General features: G+C 46.2%; 1 protein-coding gene across 1 annotated transcript in view; it reads right to left on the bottom strand.

Moving 5' to 3' along the window:
• Positions 1–15,968: 15,968 nt before the first annotated feature.
• Positions 15,969–19,358, bottom strand: part of LOC144143146 (uncharacterized) — a 37,523-nt gene continuing 34,133 nt past the window's right edge. Inside the window, exon 9 of the mRNA XM_077674951.1 lies at positions 15,969–16,343. Within this exon, the coding sequence (XP_077531077.1) occupies positions 15,969–16,343 (375 nt within the window). The remainder of the gene's footprint in view (positions 16,344–19,358) is intronic.

Below are 19,358 nucleotides of genomic sequence, written 5' to 3' on the forward strand. Positions count from 1 at the left end.
TCAAACGCATGAAACTAGAAACGGTTTTCGTGATAGGTCCTAAGAACGCTTGAAAGTGGAATATTTAGGTCTTCCAGCCATAAGGTGCCATGCAGACGAAATTCAAATTTCGTTCATTCGAAAGATTGTCTTGTTAGAGTAACACGGACACCTTTTTTACAGGAAGCTTTGCCTAAACAAGCTATATAATTAGTAAAAAGGGAAATAGCTAGCTCATTTCCCGCATTAGAACCTATGACGTATTGTGGAAAGTGGGGCCGACAAAGTCTAACGCAAATTAAACAGGAGTATAAGTGTGTAGAACAGGCTATTTCCGCTTAAATTTAATGTATATTCTTTTTACAGCTGCAAGAATGCTGGGATACAACGACAGTTACATACCCACAGAACCACCATTGGGTACTGCGCGCACGTGTCAGCGGCACAGCCTTCCGGCGGATTAAACTTACACTCGCCGACTAAAATAAGCGAAATTGTCTTCTGTGACTGTATGTGCCGAGCGTACAAACTCTTTCACGAAACGAATGCTATCCCCCGTACCCAAACATTATCTAGAGACAGACCTGTACGAAAACAAAGCGATGGTGCAAAACGCTACCGATAGGTATAGTGGCGCCATCTAGGGGGACTGACAGCAAAGAAAGCGTTCCGAGCTGCAGCCCTAATTCGCACACTTACGTTCGCTTCAGTTCTTGCCCTGCATACGTCACCGCAGACATAACAAAACACACGATTAAGGATGAATAATTAACATTACGGCGTCAATCGCGTAATTTCTCAGTGAATAAATCGTCGTTGAATTCCGGACAAGCGCTGTTGGCACTATCAAACACCAAATCTTTCGAATAAAATGAACTTGTGTTTTACCTGCGTGACTCCTTGGCCAGCGGGACAGTGAGCCATGCGGCAACATATTCGTCAGATGAACTTTTCGTCAGATGAAAGGTGGTACTAAAAGCGTTTCCTGAGCTAAAGGAATGATAAAATGGAGTCTTTACAATTCGTTTATGCAGTTCTTAAATCGCGCAATAAAGCCGACGGAAGCATTTTGCCGCCACCTCTCATATTTCAGAAAGTCTACTGCCGAATTAATAATATTTGCGCAAATTTATTTCGGAAATATTTGTGGTTACCCCATTGCATAAAACACTGGCTTAAATATAAGCTAGGGCACGTACACTTCACAAAAATCGGTTGTCTCTCCCAAACCTGACCAAAATATTACGTTATCGTAGTACAGGCCAGCACACTCCCATTCCATCACAACGTAAAGGGAAGCGATGCGATACTTATGGGCGTTCCGCAGGGTTAGGAAAGCTCTTTTCTACTGTGCCCGCAAACAATTACGAAGAATCGCAGTGCTTTGGACACAGCCGCAAACCCCGTGTAAAAACAAGGCCTGGAAATTATTTCGGCCTTGCACGTCTCTGGGGGTGAGTTATTAGCACCCGGCTTGTTGTTCTTTGACGGATTGCCAGATAAAGAAGGCATCTTATATAGCTTTGTGCGCTCGTTTAATGAATGAATCTGATTTTTGTGGCATGTTGCCAAGCTGGCTATGTTTCTACCGGTGCACTAAAACATTGGGCGATCCCACGGATAGGTCAAAATCGACGTCAATCGAACCTTTGTTCTTGTGATCTTGTGCTTGTACCCCTTTCAGTGACGAATCATTGTATTCACTGCACATAATTTCATACTTGGAGTTTTAGCAGTGTCAAGTGTCAAGAGGTAAGCAAAAAAGGTTCAGTTTGTCTAGCATAGTTAATACGAATGTGGCGTCGCGTGCTCATACGGAGACACCATAACTCAATCCTGCTTTTCCCTATAAAAATCATAAATATCCTGAGGCAGTTTACAAACAAGGAGGTGAAATAATAATTTCTGAACATGAAAGAGGTGTTTTTAGCCTTTATAACTGATTTACGCCGCAGTAAAAGAGAACCTAGGACGGCAACACACCGGAGCTCCCGCAAACCTTGGTGGCGTCCATTTTGAAACGATGTTTATGAGTGCGGTTCCGCCATTCCACATCACATGGTGCTACCTCTCACTTTCGTAGGTTTCGAACATCATCCGCACCGCTCTGCAGCATGAACTCTTTCCGTTTTCACAAGGAAGACGACAAATAAAGTCGCGTCTCGATATGGAGAGACGGTGACTGAAAGGGGTACACTGGATTCATCACCTGCTAGCTTACGGGGAGCGAAGAGTTCCTCGTTGTCGGAGACGTCACGCCGAAGGGTTGAAGCTATGTGGTTGCCATCGATAGGTACGTTTGCATTCGTGGTTTGTTAGCGAAGTTGATCTGGCTGGCCGGCAGGCTCTTTAGATGTAACCAGCTCCAAGCACAGAGAACGTGGTACACATACGAGTGGGGCTACCCTGCCGCCAGTCGCCGCCAGTTTATATGCGGAGGTCAGCGTTATTTGATTTGGTGCAACTCTCCCGGTCAACGCCTTCTCCGCAACACGCCCTTCAAGGCCCTGCGGGCTTTATGCGCAGATGCCAGCGTTATTTGCTGCAGGATAAAATACAGTGGCACACCCCACCAGAAAGCAGCCGTATCCCTTCCGGAAACGCGGAGCAACTTAAAAGACAGCTTCGCTTTAAAACAAACAATTCTACTTTAATTCAGGCCTTCGGTGTGTTTACCCGATTTGAAGTCTTAAGACGTTACGCACACGCAAAATAAGGTGCGGGAACGCGTCAAACGTCTAATGAGCGCAAAAGAAAAAGTAGTGAGAGCGAGCCCCTGTGATGCAGACGAAAAATGCAAAACCTCTTAGCTGATGTCACGCAGATGCTTTCGCAGCACCCCGTATTCGGGGTCGCTGAAAGCCATATTGCTCATAAAATGCGGTCACAATGTTTTGACTCCCGGCCGTGGCTCCAGAAACGCCACCGAGCAAAGCGGAGCCGTCATTTACTGCATTCTTGGGGTCCTAACTCGTCCGGGTCTAGAAATTCAGGTCTTAGCACCCCACCAGGATGCTGCTGATGATTATGGTGGTTGATGTTTAATTGCGCAAGGCCAACAAGGGCAAAGAGCACCGAAGAACTAGTTGAAAGAATGAAGATAGTTGCAAGAAGAAAGAATGATGCATAGCCTGAGCAGTGATGCGATGATAACAATAACTTGCCGCGATAGTTGGTTGGTTGGTTGGTTGGTTGGTTGGTTGGTTGGTTGGTTGGTTGGTTGGCTGGCTGGCTGGCTGGCTGGCTGGCTGGCTGGCTGGCTGGTCGGTCGGTCGGTCGGTCGGTCGGTCGGTCGGTCGGTCGGTCGGTCGGTCGGTCGGTTGGTTGGTTGGTTCGCAACGTTAGATCGTGGTGCACAGCAATGCGCCCTATTGGCCAAGAAGCTTCGCACAAACATCAGGCTGTGGCCTGGTTTTTTATAAAATTCAACTAAAGAAAGAGAGACGAAAAAAAATTGTGCCACCTAATCTCAAACATTAATCTCTTCACCACACGTGTGCGCAGCATTTTAAATGGTGACCAACGGCATGCCGTGGTGTAAGCGCGTACTGACCGCCCAATTGTGAAGAACGAAGACGCAGAAATAGCAAGAGAAAAAAGTGTTTTTGCAGTGAAAGAAACAACTGGAGGAGCCATAAAGTGCCCTGCTTGGTACTAACACTGACGGAGCAACACAACGTGGGGGCTGGATTTTATGGTCGCCAGACGGCGACACAAGCAGGAAAGATGCACTGCTGAACAACCACGGGAAATACAAGCGCGATATACTAAGTGCCATCGAGAGAAAAGAGTTGACTTGAACGGCGATCAAAGCCGAAACATACAAGTGCGGAATTAAGACCAAAGAGCTCATGTGGACTACGAACAACTCCAGGCAAAACGCAACAAACCCTAGGAAGAAACCTGAAAGAACGTGCAGACGGCGGGGATCAAATAGAACGGCGACAGCGTCATTGCAATAAGTAAATGAGAGAAATGTTCCTCGAAGGCAAACTCGAATCTTCCTACAACGTCTTCTACAGATTTTGGTTTTTATGGGACGATGCGAAAACGCAGACAAATCCCTTTGTAACACCACAGCGAGCATTCGTCGTCTTTCTCAAAGTAACGAGTTGCGCTAACATCTCTAATGTTCCATTCCATTCCATCACTGACATTTCATTTTCCGCCATTTAATAAGCATTACATCAGCCTCTGCTCATGTCTCATTGGATCTACTTCGTGTTCATAAAGCGGCTAATGCTCTCAGGACCATTTGGTATAAGGTTTTAAATCGTTTCTGTTTACACCGAAAATGTCGTCACTTCGCTTCCACGCCAGATGCGGTACAACGTGAGGAGTTGCGTATGCATCCTTTTGATAACACCCACAAGAGTATCTCCAGGTTTTACAGCGAAGCCGCATATACGTTCCCTTTCACTTATTGTCTTCGTTGACAAAACAGTGTAAAATTGAACTTTTTCGCCCGAGGCGCAAATGTTTTCTGTTTCCTTCTTCAAGGTTCCTGTAGTGACGGTATGCCTGTCCAGCTGCACGTTTTGGTCGGTGTTATACGTCTAACACGTGTGCATCCCCGGTTGCCCCTCTAGGAGGCGCAGAGGCAGGCTTCACGCGCGCACCCACGAAATGTTCGTTGTTCTAGTGGAAGATTTAAAAGTGGACGGCTAACGGCCCGATGCGATTTTACTCATAATATCCGGCATCAGCCTATTTGGGTTCCTCTGTTACGCAGACAGTAAGATGCTCACGACGCGGGTGGGGTGTTTAACGCGGGAGGAAAACCGACAGCCCCGTGTTTGTGCGCTAGAATAAAACTCTACTTCTTCCAAGTTTTATTCTCGTAATTAGCTGAGAAGTATGAGCAATCCCAAATTACACATAAATATGTTTTGTTTTGTGCCCTCTTTTCACTGCACCCAAATTCGCAGGTAGTGCTTCTCATAAAACGGAAGGGCACTAGTTATTCGCTTATTTGCACCGCAACCTGATAACATAGCTACTGTCACCCACGGCGACTGTTACGAAACGGCTTCTGTTCAGCTAGGAACACATAAACCATTTTAAGTGCAGAGTACTTTAGGCGCTCCACTGGTCGTCCTAGCTCGCTCGTTGGAACCAAGAATATCGCCACGGTGTTACGGTGTAGCCTGTAACGGTCTCGTCGCCGCGGTGGAACCCAGAAGCTTGGAAAGCCAAGCGGTTTATATAGTTATAAGCGTTCGAAACTCGTGAAACGCTGGCGCTTCTCATACATCTTCCCGTTGTTTAGCGCAAAGAAAACTACAGGTACATTTGAGGAAAAATATACGTAATTAACCGCAGCGCCCGCATGCCTTTATTTAAGGACGCCCGTTGGGGTGGTTTTTGCGATAGTAAACGCAAAATGTGGCAGTGCAACGCCGGTATGGCGAGGAGAAAAACACAAAGAGAACAGAACTCCCACTGGCGCAGTTTCAAGCAGGGGGCGCGCGAGGACTGCGAAGGCGGGAAATTTGAATTGCGTGGGGTGGTAGCAGTAAGCTTATAACGGCGGTAGAGCCCATTATGGCGAATCACTGCTCTGCACTTCCGACAGCTTTCACATTGAATAGAACGGTTCTAATTTTTTTATTTCTTGGTGCAACTTAAGATGCTTTAGGGACTCAAAAACAAAAAAAAAACGTCAATTTGAACATTTTTATTCATTTCAAGTTTTTCGCGCTGGTGCAGGCGTAAGCGCCCGAAGTGCAATCATAAGAAATCCAGCTACGCACATGCAGTCATTTACATTAGTGTCTGTGCTAGGGTTGCTTTTAATCTGCGCTGCCCGAAGGAAGCGCTATATCTTCGATTTTTTTCAAACTCGCGTACGTGCATAATTCGAAATACGCTAGATCACCGCCCTTACTCAGAAACTTGCATTGGTAGGTTTTGTGGTGGTGGTGGTGGAGAAACATTTATTCAAGCGAAAGAGGTTCGCGCTTGAAAGCGGGAGAAGCCCTCAGTCCAGGGCCCCTGCGGCGGCTGCGGTTCTGCGTGTGGAACATCACTGGATTTCAAGACAAAAAGTAACATTTCAGTTTCCAGTTACGCAAAGTCGTTGCAGGAATTCCTGTGGCACTGAAAGTCGTTCTGACCTTATATCCTGGTGAAAGGAAATTCCATGCTTTGAGTGTAAAACGAATGAGCTTTAATAAAAAAAAGTGAAATACTTTTTAAGGAACAGTGTATGGCTGAAACTTGACAGATGGCGTATTTATTTTAGTGGTTTAATATGTAACAAGAGTAAGCTACCTCCGATAACCGGTAGTATTATATTTTAGCAACCATACCAGCGAGAAGCTCTACATTCTGGATCGTTGGACAGTATACAAATTTTCGAATGTATGAAGATAATTTTCGATTTTATTTCAATATAAAAGCCGTGAACGTCAGGAAGCAAAAACAACAAAAAATGAAATGGAGTAGCAAACCCATACCGTCAAGATTTGCTTACGTGCATCGCTAAAAAAACCCAGATATATGTATCGACCGGAAGCCAGCACTGTCTTTCAAACAAAAGGCTTATTTCCACTCCATGATGCTGACATGACGAACGCTCGGGGGTGCATGCACACTCTAAATGGAAATACCCCGGATAGGGAGTAAATTGCTTGTCCTCTAGCGTCCTCCGAATACGGAGTTTTATTTACTCCGCTAAATGGGAGTATCTAGTAAACTCCCCTAAGGGAGGGAGCTTTTTCAGGCATTTAGCGGAGTGTTCTTGCTTTTATTAATCCGCTGAGAAGGGGAGCTTTTGGGGGCATTTAGCGGAGTATTTTGTGCTGTCAATTACTCCGTTGAAGAGGAGTTTTTTGTGGCATTTAGCGGAGTATTTTATGTAATTAAGAACACCCCTGAAAGAGGGCGTGTTTAGGCATCCGGAGGAGTATTTTGTGTCACCTAAAGCTCCGCCACGAATAAATGTTTTTGAGTGTCTAGTGAAGTATTTTATGTTTTAAAAAACCACGCTGAGCAGGGCAGTAGCGAGACTTGCAAGGAACAAAGCAGACATTTATTTCCTTGTCAACTACAACTTCACGTCAAGTTCAAATTCAAATTAGAACAAAGAGCACGTCAAGTTCACAATAGAACAAAATATTTTCGTTCAAAAATATATCAGCTGATACTAAAACATATAGATGGAACACGAATAAATACGATAATGGTGTCTAAGTCACATCGAGAAATAAATCGCATCAAACACAAATGAAATATCAATCAGTTGAAACATGAAATATGGTGGAAAATATATGCGGCTACCAGCCATACGGTGGCCCATTAGGGTTGTGCTACTGAGCCCAGGGATGGTGGTACGATCCCCACCACAGCGGCGTTTTTTTTTTTCGATTAACGCGAAAAACAATAAATCTCGTGTGTAGATATTTTCGCCACGTAAAAGAACCCCAGGCGGCCAAACATCCTTCATTACGGCGCGCCCCGTAGTCACAGCAGCTTGGGCTCGTTGAAACACCGATATACTTTATTTGAAGCTCCAATGTAAGCCCATCACTTCTGCGTCTATTCTGCTCACTCATAAGTGGAAATTCTAAAGAAAGTGACCAAACGTTGTAAAGCGGAAGTTAGATGTCTTCCCTCTTTAAACCGCGTGATTTATTTCACAATAAAAACACAAATCAAATTAAAAATCAGGACCATATTTGGCGAGTATCATTATTACCAAGTTTGCAACACAGTTTACAACAATGACATTGACTTTAGCCACGTCAGAAAAAACAACTACAGAAAAACTAACTGAATTCAAAACAGCGCAGGCAGTACCGAAAAGCCATACACATACGACGAATCAATACAAAAAGCCGAGTAATCCCAAAAAGAAAAAAAATAAGCAGGGCATTCAGGCATGGCGAAAATGAAATATCGCGAAGCCCGAAGAAAACAAGGTGATGTTTAACTACGAGAATGCAAACAAGGTGACGACATTGGAATGCGCATAGGAACCTGCGTAAGGCGCGCATGTTTTCTGTGTCGGTCAAACTTGCTTTGTGTGCGTACACGGCCGCTGGATGAATGGCGCACTTGTGTGCGCTCTCATCCAGCGGCCGTGGTGCGTGTATCCCCCTTCTTTTGAACGCGTTCCCTAAACGGTGGGGGCGCGCGGCAGTGCCTCGGTATGCGCGGTACGGCGTTTGTGAACGTTCCCGGAAAACGACGGGGAGATTTTTTCCCCGCGTGACGGAGGGCGAAGCGGGCGATGTCTGTTTGAAGCAACACCATCGGGGCGTGTTTACGCCGCATTTAGAGCTTTTCTGGCACTGGAAACTCAAGGCTATAAAGGAAGAGGGATAGGCTAGGAAAACAAACAAAAAAATAAATAAATAAACATGTAGAGCTATTTTGTACAATCATGCGGTGTTTACAAAAAAAAAAAAAGAAACGAAATGGGAACTGAACATTGCAAAAGATAGTGCTATTGCGGAAAAGACTAGCCTCTCTTTGACCGACTACTCTTAGTTTGAAGCAAAGTGCAGCTCTTGGAACATTTTTCAATGAAGAATGAAAATATTAGGCGGGTCGCTCTTACCAAATGATTGCAGCGAGACACGAACACTTTAACTTTTACGCCCCCACCACCGCGTCACAGTCCGCGATGGTAGCATCTTTCAAGCAAAAATTGAAATTCCAGGCTTTGACAAACATCGCGGCGTTAGCGAGTATGCACCTACCGAAGTACAAAGTATAGGCCAGAAAGCCTCCCTACCATTTGCGGCATCCACCTTGCTGTCTAGGAAGAATGGTTGCTTTTACAGCGCAACACTGTTACGCCTCGACGAGTCCTACGCTTGTTGTTGATCCGATCGCCACTTGAAGTATCCTGTTCGTGCTCCCGCACGCACCCACCGCCACATTCTACCACCGCGAAGCGAACTCGCGCACCACACAATACGTCGGGAACAGTCTTGGATGATCTTGCTGATACATTTCCTTCCTCGCGTGTCGTTTAAGCGTCAAGGTCGTCAATTTTTGGAAACTCCACGCGGCATGCCACGCTTTCTATATCGGAGCTCGGTGTCTCGCTGCACGTTCACCGGGAGCAGCGGCCATCTTGACGACTGCCCTCTCGTTTGCGCCGAGTTCTCGCGAGAACCTCGTCCTGTAACTCCGCTCATGGACGGAGCTTTTCCAGGCGTGAATCTCCCAAGCCGGAGTTTTTTTGTAGGATATGTGCTTAACTCCTTCCTCGGTCGGAGCAATGGTATGTTATCTCTTCGTGTTTACACCATCAGTTGGTTGACGGAGTGTTTAGGCGTATAGTGCTTTATACCTTCCGCAGTACGGAGTAAGCGTTGTACTGCTCGAGGATTTACCGGAGCATAAACCTAATAAAACTCCCCATCCGGCTTGTTTTCGTTTACTGTGCACCCACAATCAATTATAGAAGCTGTAACCCAACCGGGCTCCCCTACCAAGACGGAACTGCATAGCAAGCAGATTCCATCCATTGGGAAGATTTTCAGTTCACTTGGAGATTGTACGCGACAAGTTGGACCACTCTGACACAGTTTTCCTTTTTGTGAAAAAAAGTGGCTTCAACGAAGGCATATTCGTTTACTGGGCAGGACGTTTAGTTCACTTGCTTCGTTGAGGGCACCAGATCGGCTGTCTTTGGTTAGCTCTGCAGACTTCTTGAAACCTTTATTTTCTGATATACTCTTATTGCTCCACATTTACATTGCATTTGAAGCCCCCTGCGAGCTCAATATGAGGAAGGTCTTTTTCACCAAGCATGATGCCTCAGATATGACGAAGGCACTTGTTTTAATGAAGCGGAACCGTCTCTGGTCTCTTCCTGGGCACCATTATCTGTTCTTGCAGTACATAGACCCCAAGCTCAGGATTACGCTGCCAGAGCGACCTCCGCGCCAACTAGAAACTTTGTACCACCGATCGCGCCTAAATGCAGCGCTTACAAAAACTTACCTGTTTCGACTTGGCGCCACTTCGAATCCTTACTGTGATAACTGCGGATCGCCGGAAACCATGGAACACGTACTGTTAGAGTGCCCCGCTTACATGCCGCCCGGTGCTGTTTGGAACAGGCAATCGAACACCTACGCCCAGGACCAATCAGCCTGAAAGTGCTACTTGGCCCCTGGCACACCCCTTCAGAACAACGCAAAGCACTAATGGCGTTGTTTGAATACATGGACGAGATCGGCGTCACTGAACTGATTTAAACTACTGAGAACATGACGTTCGTCGAACTGTTTACACAAACTCCATAATGCCTGCTTTTTTGTACTTCTTCTCTCCTCTTTCTTCGGCCCAGTTATCTACAAGGCCATTTGTACTCTCCCGTACCCATTCCCCCGCCGAGTAGCATGTCGGTGTTACGATTCCGGCAAGCCTCTCGGCTTTCTTCTCTAATAAAGAGCTCTCTCTCTCTCTTTCACAGTGGACGGCTTTTGTTGTTCGCTTTCGTTAGTTCGTGGTTTTATTGATTCCAACTGAGCGTTGATTTTACTGTTCGTGTCTCCTTTCTCATGCCGTACCTCATTTTTGGGGTATCTACTCATCTTCTTTTCTTTTATTCACGTTTATATCCATTTTCCCCTAAACGCGTACTTCAAGTGCATTCTTCATAATTTTTTAAATTCCGAGGAGTTTCCTTCCCTCAGCGCCTTTTTTCTGGTCAATCGCCCCGAGTGGGTTGGATCCATTCTCCTGGCACCAATCAACCAACCAAAATGATCTAGGGTCGAAAGATGATGAACAGCTCCATCGACATGCTTTATCGCGCGACCTATGCGTGGTATTTCTATCTCATCTGGAATCTGTAGACAAAGAGACGTTGCTTCCATGTTCGAGACTCCCTGTCAATAAACCCGATTACACTTCATAGTTCAACGCTGGGATCCGTACGATGACTAGACTACCACCAAACTACAATTGTGTTTACTGACCGACCCCTTTGATAAGGTAATGAAGTATTGGGTTAGAACTCGCCCGCCCTGCAGTGTTTTTTATCTGCCTTTTAAAGAATCCCATAACCGTGCCGATTAAAGCTTTTACTCCTGGCTTCTTGCAGGGAAACCATTCCAAAGCTACTCGTTCTGGCAACGAGGGGCACTGCGTAAGTTACCTGTTTTTGCAGATATATCTTGTATTTCTTGCTCCACTGTTTTTGCGATCGTCAAAAGTGGCAATCAATTACGTTTATAAGATCAACTGAAGTGAAGCCAGCCTACCGTCGCCATATTGGTTATGTGGCGGTAAACACGTGTCAAAAAAAGCCCATGGTTCCACACTGAGAATGAGAAAAAAATCGCAGCATCTAGAGTGCCGTCCGACGGCGCTCTAGCTGGCCGCTGCAGGCATGGCTAGAGTGCCGTCGTACGGCATTCGAATATTTAAGAGTAGGCTAGCAGCGTGTCGAAGCGTCTGTCGTTGTAGTGTAAGGGATCCGCCTTAGCTTCTTGTTCCCATGGACGGTGGTTTTTTGTTTCATCTTTCAATTGAGAGAGAGAGAGAGAGAGAGAAGAAACATTTATTAGAGCAGACGGTGGTGGTTGAGCCGTCACTCGGTGGGGTGGGTTCACCTCAGTCCAGGTACCCGTGGGTCTTGGCTGCAGCCCTGGCACAGGTGACCAGAAAGATCTGGTCAGCGTGACGGGAGCTGGTCAGCAGGCCCTCCCACTGCTCTGGGGAAGGTCTGAGATTGGGGGTAAGCGATGGGGTGTTTTGACAGGCAACACAAAAGTGGTAGGTAGTATTAGGAGAGGGGCAGAATTGGCAGGTGAGGGTGTATTGGGTAGGGGAGATAGCGTACGTGGAGGATGGGTGCGTTGTAATATGTGTTTGTTTATAATCGACGCCAGATAACTGCTTCCTCCTTGGTTAGTTGAGGGTGAGGTTGAGGCGAAGTGAGGCGAAGGTTGCGATAATGGTGCAGGATGTCGTGGTAGCGTGATTGAACAGCGGGAGTTGGAGGAGGCTGGACCGTAGGTTCTGTTCCCGAGGGAAATGCCCGGTGTGGAAGGGCGCGGGCAGCGGCGTGAGCCGCCTCATTTCCCTCGAGGGACGAGTGGCCAGGGGTCCAGACGATGTACAGGTCGGGGAGGGGATTGATTGATGCGAGTATGGGTAATGCAGGAAGTGAGATGCGTCCACGTTGAATGTTACGGCAGGCTTGCTGGGAATCTGTTATTATTGTAAGGTATTCGAAGCCAGTTGTAGCGGCGATGGCTATGGCAATTTATTTGGCAGTGGTGGTTGATGTCGAGAGAGTTGTGAGGGAGGTGAGAAGTGTGCCTTCTGAGTTTACAACCACCAGAGCATGAGCCTGGCGTGTGGGGTAGAGGGCGGCGTCGGTGTAGAGAGTATCGGGGTGAAAGTGGAATTGTGAACGCAGATGCTTAACCCGGGAGAGCCTTCTACCTTGGTTGAATTCTGGGTGCATATTGTTAGGAATTTAGGATACAGTAATGTGGGACCGGATTGAAGATGGAATGCGCTGAAGGGCTTGTGAAGCAGGTGGGGTCGGGTATCCGAGAACCTGGAGGACGTGTCGGCCGGTGCTGGTAAGGAGGAGTCTGGTGAGTTGGCTGTTGCGTTGAGCTTCCAGGAGTTCTTCGAGGGAAGTATAATTTTTATGTCTTAGGTAAGTTTTGGTATTTTAAATCATTGCTTTGTGTACATGAGGTTATCTTATGGTATGTATAGGTAAGGTTGCCTAGCTTTAGGCTATCTAGAGTGATGTAGTGCAATTTTGTCACAAAACGCCGGCGGACGTCGATATAGCGCACTGCTTATAATACCGTCGGACGGCACTCCAGAAACCGCCAAAACTTTTTCGAAGTTTTTTTTTTTCTTCAGCTCCAGCTGGTGCTTAAAGACGTTAGGAATGGGATATCTATTCTCCACCTTACCTTATACAGACCCTCGCTGTAAGAGCATATTAAACGTTCAAAACATGTTGATAAAAGCGTAGCCGGCGCCCTTTATGCGCTGTGTAACCGATGAACTGCGTAGTTGAGGAATATTCGTGGTCTCTCCATCGTTCCTGGCAGCAAGAACATCCGGGCATTTCATTTGAGGTGGCCGACAATTGCTTCCTTCGATAAACATCATGCTCTCATATGTGGCTTGGACGTATAGGGGTATCGCATTACACTAGTATCTTTAAAACTTGAAAGAGTGACACAAACATCAGAATTGAATTCATTCAGTCTAACGGGGACACGACCAAATGCAACTTTGTTCACTTTGAAAGTAACCCTCTCTGGTAACTCGTTCATTTTCATTCCAGCCACGAAATATTTTTAACGTAAAAAGTGCAGGAAATAGATAAAATTTCTCATATTTTCCTCTGAATTGTCGTAGTATGAAAAGGAGTAGCGTGTTATGGTCAAGCACTAAAAACATGTTGATAAGTGTGTTGATTGCAATTGCAGGTAAGCATTCAAGTGATGCCATCATACAAACTGCAGGCCCCGCCAGAAACGCCCAGCCGAGCTTTAAAAGCGAAGCTGTTTAGCAAATCGTAATTTTTTGTGTCCGCAGTTAAAACACTACGAAATTGCTGAGCTCACGCACATGACCGTGGGCCACATGAACGCAGGCCGCGCGGCGACAGCACGGGAGTTATAACAAACCGAAGAAAATGTCGAGCGCTCGTGTGTGCGTGCCTCACGGCGACCGCCCACCGTCCCTTGGGCACCTTTGCAAGCCAAGCATACCCACCTAAATCTTGGCTAAGATTTAACAGAAGGAAACTCCAGCGTTCGCCTTAATTGTGGCAACACTTGCTCGAAAGGAGGAAGACTCCAGCGTTCGCCATAATTGTGGCAACACATGCTCGAAATGAAAGTTCCAGTGGTTTTCCAGTGGTGGAATTCTTGAACCACTCTTTCATGTCCTGTAGCGCCTTTTCGATTGATATAAGGGATTTGTGTTATTCCCCGCCAAAAGGAAAAATAGTAAGTGGCACTGAAGACTGCATAGAACGGTTTCGAACAGTCCCGTTTCGAAACACGCCAGGAGTGAGCGTTGGCGGTTTTCTTGAAGTGTTGCCGACGTACCTGAGTTTAACGGATATGGGATGCATGGGAAGATACCATTACTCCCCAGAAAGATGGCGTTTGCATAGGATCATGTATGCCCCTGTACTGAGCGATTTGGTCTTAGCACATTACGGTAGAGCAGTGTCTAGTTGCCTTTCAGAGGGCAATGTGCTGAAGATTTTTCGGTACGTGTAAGAGTTTTTAGTCATATTTAATTGTAGCCTCGAATGTCTTGATCAGCAGGTCTCAAGTGTCTTGTCGGTTTTTCAAGCTTGCATGAAACCTTTGACACTCATGCATGAAAAGCCTGTTTCAATTCAATAAGGTTTGTGGATCTTAGGCTATTTTTTTTTCATGTTGACGTCTGCTTGGCTTACGAGCCGAGCGGTTCAAAAGCGCTGCTGCCGTTGTCATCAGCACATTCAAAATTAGTGATGAGAGGCATTTTGCGACTCTGTTTTTTCAAATGCGCTTGAAAAATCTGGCAGACACAATGCTGAAGCGAGCTTGAGAGCGCACACGACGCGTCTTATAGGTTTAGGCCGCCCTAGGGACGTGTTGGTCTCTGTTGGAAAAGGTATGCTTAAGGCCAAAAAGTAGGAGGTGGGGGATCGCACACACAAGACCACAAACTAAGGCCTAAGAGAAAGTGCCTGTGATACCTTATCTGAATGGCGTGTCGTATAACTTAAGAAGGATAGCTAATAGAGCAGGTATACAAGTGTGTTTTCTGCCCCAAAGAAACTGTCGGCCGTCTGCAGCATGAACCACGGTTTGGAGAGGGAAAAATCTTTGTCACATAAATCACAGAACGCCCTTCGTTGATGGCGTTGAAGGCGTGGTTTACGACCTGCGTTTAAATTGCGAAAAGAGGTGTGTCGGTCAACCCGAAACATGCCTCAATGACCGCCTGCATGAGCACCACAATAATGTTAAAAATGAAGTGGTTGGTTATCTCGCCGCTCACTGCTACACATGCGGCTGTGAGCCGCTGTATGAAGATTGCCGCGTTATCGACAGATACGTGAACACGCTCACTCAAAAAATTATAGAGGCCTCTGAGATTGAACGCCTGGGTGCGAATCGCGTCTGTATAGCCTCAATTGCACTCACGAAGAAGGATATTAACTATCTTAACAGGACTCGTGCCGATAATGGTTAACTGTGTGGTTACCTCTGTGCTTTTTCATGCCGATTTGTCCATGTGTTTTTTCATGTTTTCTTTTCTTCAGTTTGGTTTATATAAAACCCATAAATAAAAATAAAACTCATTTGCAAGTCAGCGCTTCATGTGTCCTCTTGCTATCGTCTTTTGTCTTGTCGTTTGCGCTATTGGTACAACGCTAGTGTGAGCTTCTGTCATTTTTTTCATAGAGAAGGCGCCAGAAAGTGACATTGGAATCGCCACTTGTCCATCGGTGTTCGTTATTATTTCTGTTATTCATTCGAAGTTTTGGCAAAGTTTGTAGGGGCAGCGATGTATTTTTAGGCACCCTAACTGTATTTAGTTTTCATGTGAATTTAGCGCCTAAAACCTCTAATTTAGGCTTAGAATACCGTATTCGAAGCAAGTGAAAGGAGAGCACAGGGTTTTTAGAAATTGTTCACAATGTTTCCGTTTTTTATTAACTATGAAGAGTGATCCCGCCATCTCGATGGTGTAACCTAAAGCGCATAATTGTGGCCCATTTTTAGTGGCAACATCCTTTTTTTATTTTATAAGGAGTGGACCGTGTTAGCAGACGTTCCTAATGTCCACACCTACTTAAAGGTCACCCAGGCTCAGACAGGAAGTCAAACTATATTAACTATATTTCAAAAAAAGCGGGTCAGGAAGGGTCAAATGTTTTGTGTGTGGGCATGGGAAACATAACGTAAAAAAGAAGGCTCAGAGGAACAATTTATTCGAGAAGAAACCATCCGTTTCGTAGACATTTATCTAGCTCGTCACCAGTAAACCCAAAAGTTGCACTTCCTTGGTGAGAACATGTCGTCCATCAGCCCGCAGTCGAAAGTCCTCGCGAACCGCATGGAGTTTCTCACCACCGCGTTTACCACGTCACCGCCTCGCTGGTCCCCACATTTGCCCAGAGCCCAGAGCACGTAAAACAGCTTCCAGTTGTTGTTACGCGTGTACAAGTAAACGTCCTCATCGTATGTGTCGTGGACTCCCCAACGGTAGAGGTCGAAGAGGGGCCCCAGCAATGCCGACTCGTAGACCAACTCACGTAGCTGGCTCGGATCTTTATCAAAGTCCAAGGTGGAGTTGTGCACAGCACGAAAGCACCCGTTGACGTAGGCCAAGTGCTGGTCGTGGGCGTCCTGCGAGAGTTTTTCGGAAGAAGGGTGAGCAAGTGGTCAGGAGCGATAGAGCGGGCGGAGTTGAAGAGAGCGACCACTGACATTTATCGAGAATTTTTTTAGTACGTTTTCACGACAGTCGGCAATTCCTATAGTCAAAACGATTTCAAGAATTGTGAATGAAACAAGCAGCAGCAGCAGCAGTATTAGTAGTATAGTAGTAGTAGTAGTTGGAGCAGTAGCAGTAGCAGTAGCGGTGGTGGTTGTGGTAGTAGTAGTAATAGTAATGAACTTGTTAAAGTTGTCAAAGGATGCCTCTTGTGAAATACGTCACTTTTGTTGCGTTTTCTGGGAGCTGGACGTTATGAAAAAGAAGCTCCAGTGGACACAGGATACGTCTACACGGATGTGGAGAAAACTGAAATTGTTATTTGTCAAAAGTGCCCATAAACTTGTAAATACTTGCCCTACCGGCTTTATTTCTTTCCTGTGGGATAAGGGTGTTTTAGACTTCAGAAGAACAAGAAAAAAACTCATTTCTACCCTAAACTATGATTGCTTAATGCCCTACTCATTTTCATGTCTGTAAATTGAGGAATACTTGCACTATTAGCTCAATTTCTTGTTTCAATGTTCTTGATATCTAAAACTGTATAAGCATACATAGAAACATATTTTTGTTCGAAATGCAGGTTCCAGGAGAGAAGGGTTAAATCGATCTGTCGTCATCATGTGTGTAAGCTTTGCTGCAGCGGTTACTCAATGGCCATACCTTCGCCAGCTGTTGCACAAAGTTCTGTTGCGGCATTTAGCAACTCATTTTAGTCATTATTGCTGCGAAGAAGTAGCACTATGGGGTTTCAATCAAGCGCCAAAAAATAAATTAGCAGTGGCTTACCTCAGCTATGCCAGGATATACGTAGCGTGAGCTAAGGTTCAGCTGGGTATTCTTAGGATCCCTGGTTGTCTAGTATTAGCTGATTATCATGCTTCTTGCTGCTACAACTATTTCCAATCCACTCCAATCCAATCCAAATTTAAATCCTAATCTATACCCAATCCAATCCAATCCAGTCTAATTCAATCTGATCCAATCCAATTAAATCCAATCCAGTTGTGGCGGCGGCGGCTCCGGCGCACCACCTGTGCGCCGCGAGATGGCACTGCTCCTCGCGCATGAGCAGCACGGCTCTCTAGGAGCCACGCGAAACTGCTCAACCTCGGCCAGTGTAGCTCACGTTACAAAATCAGTTTTACTTGCCAAAATTGAGGGGAACCGAGCAGCATCGTGCAGACTGGGCGACCGGGAGGCCTAGTTGCGCGACTGACTTTAAGTAAAGGAGAGCCATATTTTCATGCAAGGCTTCACTGGCCCTTACAATTGCAAACATTTTGAATGTTGTCCGTTCCAGTTTTAATACCACCCGTAGCTGGAAAGCATGTTTATGAGACACGGGAGAAATAAAATATCTTAGGCCAGGTACGTGGAGCCATATCCTTGACTCCTGCCGGTCAGAATCGGCGTCAAATTCTGTTTTCCAATTTTACACCGTATACTCACCTGTGCGTTACAATGGGAACGGGTTGGAATCATGCAAATCCGGCAGCTGTGGAAGCTGTAAATTTTTCCTTTGTAGCCGTATGGCTGCATTCAGGTGGATGGCAAACTCTCCTCGCGAGCTGACTTCGGCGCGAGGGGTGTAAGGAGAGACCGCGGAGGCTTCTTTTTGTTCTCCGCGTTATTTTGTTCACCGGAGGAGCAGGCCCAGAGAGGACGCATACAAATGTGTCCATCCAAAGTAGTTAAAGCGATGGTAGCTTTCGAAACAGGATTTCCTTTTATTCCTTTAGACAACCGGCAGAGGGACCCTTGAAATTTTAAAGGCCGCGATTACCGCCATGAGAAAGCCCGAAGCGGACGTGAGCTGGGGGTCAGTCAAGGGGTCAAAAGTATGTAGGGGTATCAAGACGTTCTGTCTACCAGGGTTACACAGCTCAAAGCTACTGGGCGAAGTTTGCATTCACTCAACGTCTGGCCCTGGCGACTTGTTGGCTCGAATGCCTCAATGGGCATGTGACCAGGCTTTGTTGTGCACTGGACGTGTTCACAAAGCAAATGAATTTTGGCGGCGCGGGGTACAATTATAGGCGGCGTGGTATGAACAATACTTTAAGACAAGCCGCTCGACAACCGATGGCCGGCGAAAGGTTTGCTTTTCGCTGGTACGTTTCTATTTGTGCTATATTTGTGTTTTGCTGAATACCTTCGAGTTTCTGTATGAGTGTGAGAGAGGTGGGCCACGTGGCTATTTTGTACCACCTCGCTTTGTCACGGTGGCGAATAAGCGGACTAGTGTGATTTATTCAATGAGCCATCCGCACTGTATATTTGTGAGGTCCCGTTTGTGGGCGGGGTTCTGGTGGTAAAACCGATGACTGAGTATTTTTGAGGATTGAGGAAGAGAGGAGAGAGCGGCGAGCACCACTCCACGCGCGCCTTGCCCGACATCTTGTATGCGATCATGAGCCTAGAGTAGTAAATAAGCAGTGTAAATGAATTGTACATATTGTACAATTGTTTGGAGTAGCTCATCGTTTGACACGTGCCTTCGACCCCGAGCCATCATTTCATCGGATCATCGCTCATGGATCATCGGAAGACTGATTCTTCCATTTCAACTCCTCGTCTCCTCACTCTGCACAACGAAACACTTCCCAAGCACAGGTGAGCTGGTGATATGTCCTCCGGTTCTGCCACTTCACACACCCAACTACCACTCCTTTTGCGCGGGCCCGACTACTAAATCACTTTTCCTACTGAGCTGCTTTAGGGAAACTCAGGGATCAACATGACCGCTTCTAAGCCCAATTCGCCTCACTCGCGGCAAGAACCGAAATTGTAGCGGCCTGCCCATAACTGCCGCGCCCCCCCCCCTCCAACTCCAGTTGCCGAACATAATTATGAACCCTTCATCACAAGAATTTCGGTTATGCACCAAACAAAACTTAAAGAAAGAATAAAGACAGAAAAAAATT

Source organism: Haemaphysalis longicornis, unplaced genomic scaffold, assembly GCF_048455015.1.
Source record: "Haemaphysalis longicornis isolate Haplotype H1 unplaced genomic scaffold, Haemaphysalis longicornis Haplotype H1 scaffold_6, whole genome shotgun sequence".
Taxonomy (NCBI): domain Eukaryota; kingdom Metazoa; phylum Arthropoda; class Arachnida; order Ixodida; family Ixodidae; genus Haemaphysalis; species Haemaphysalis longicornis.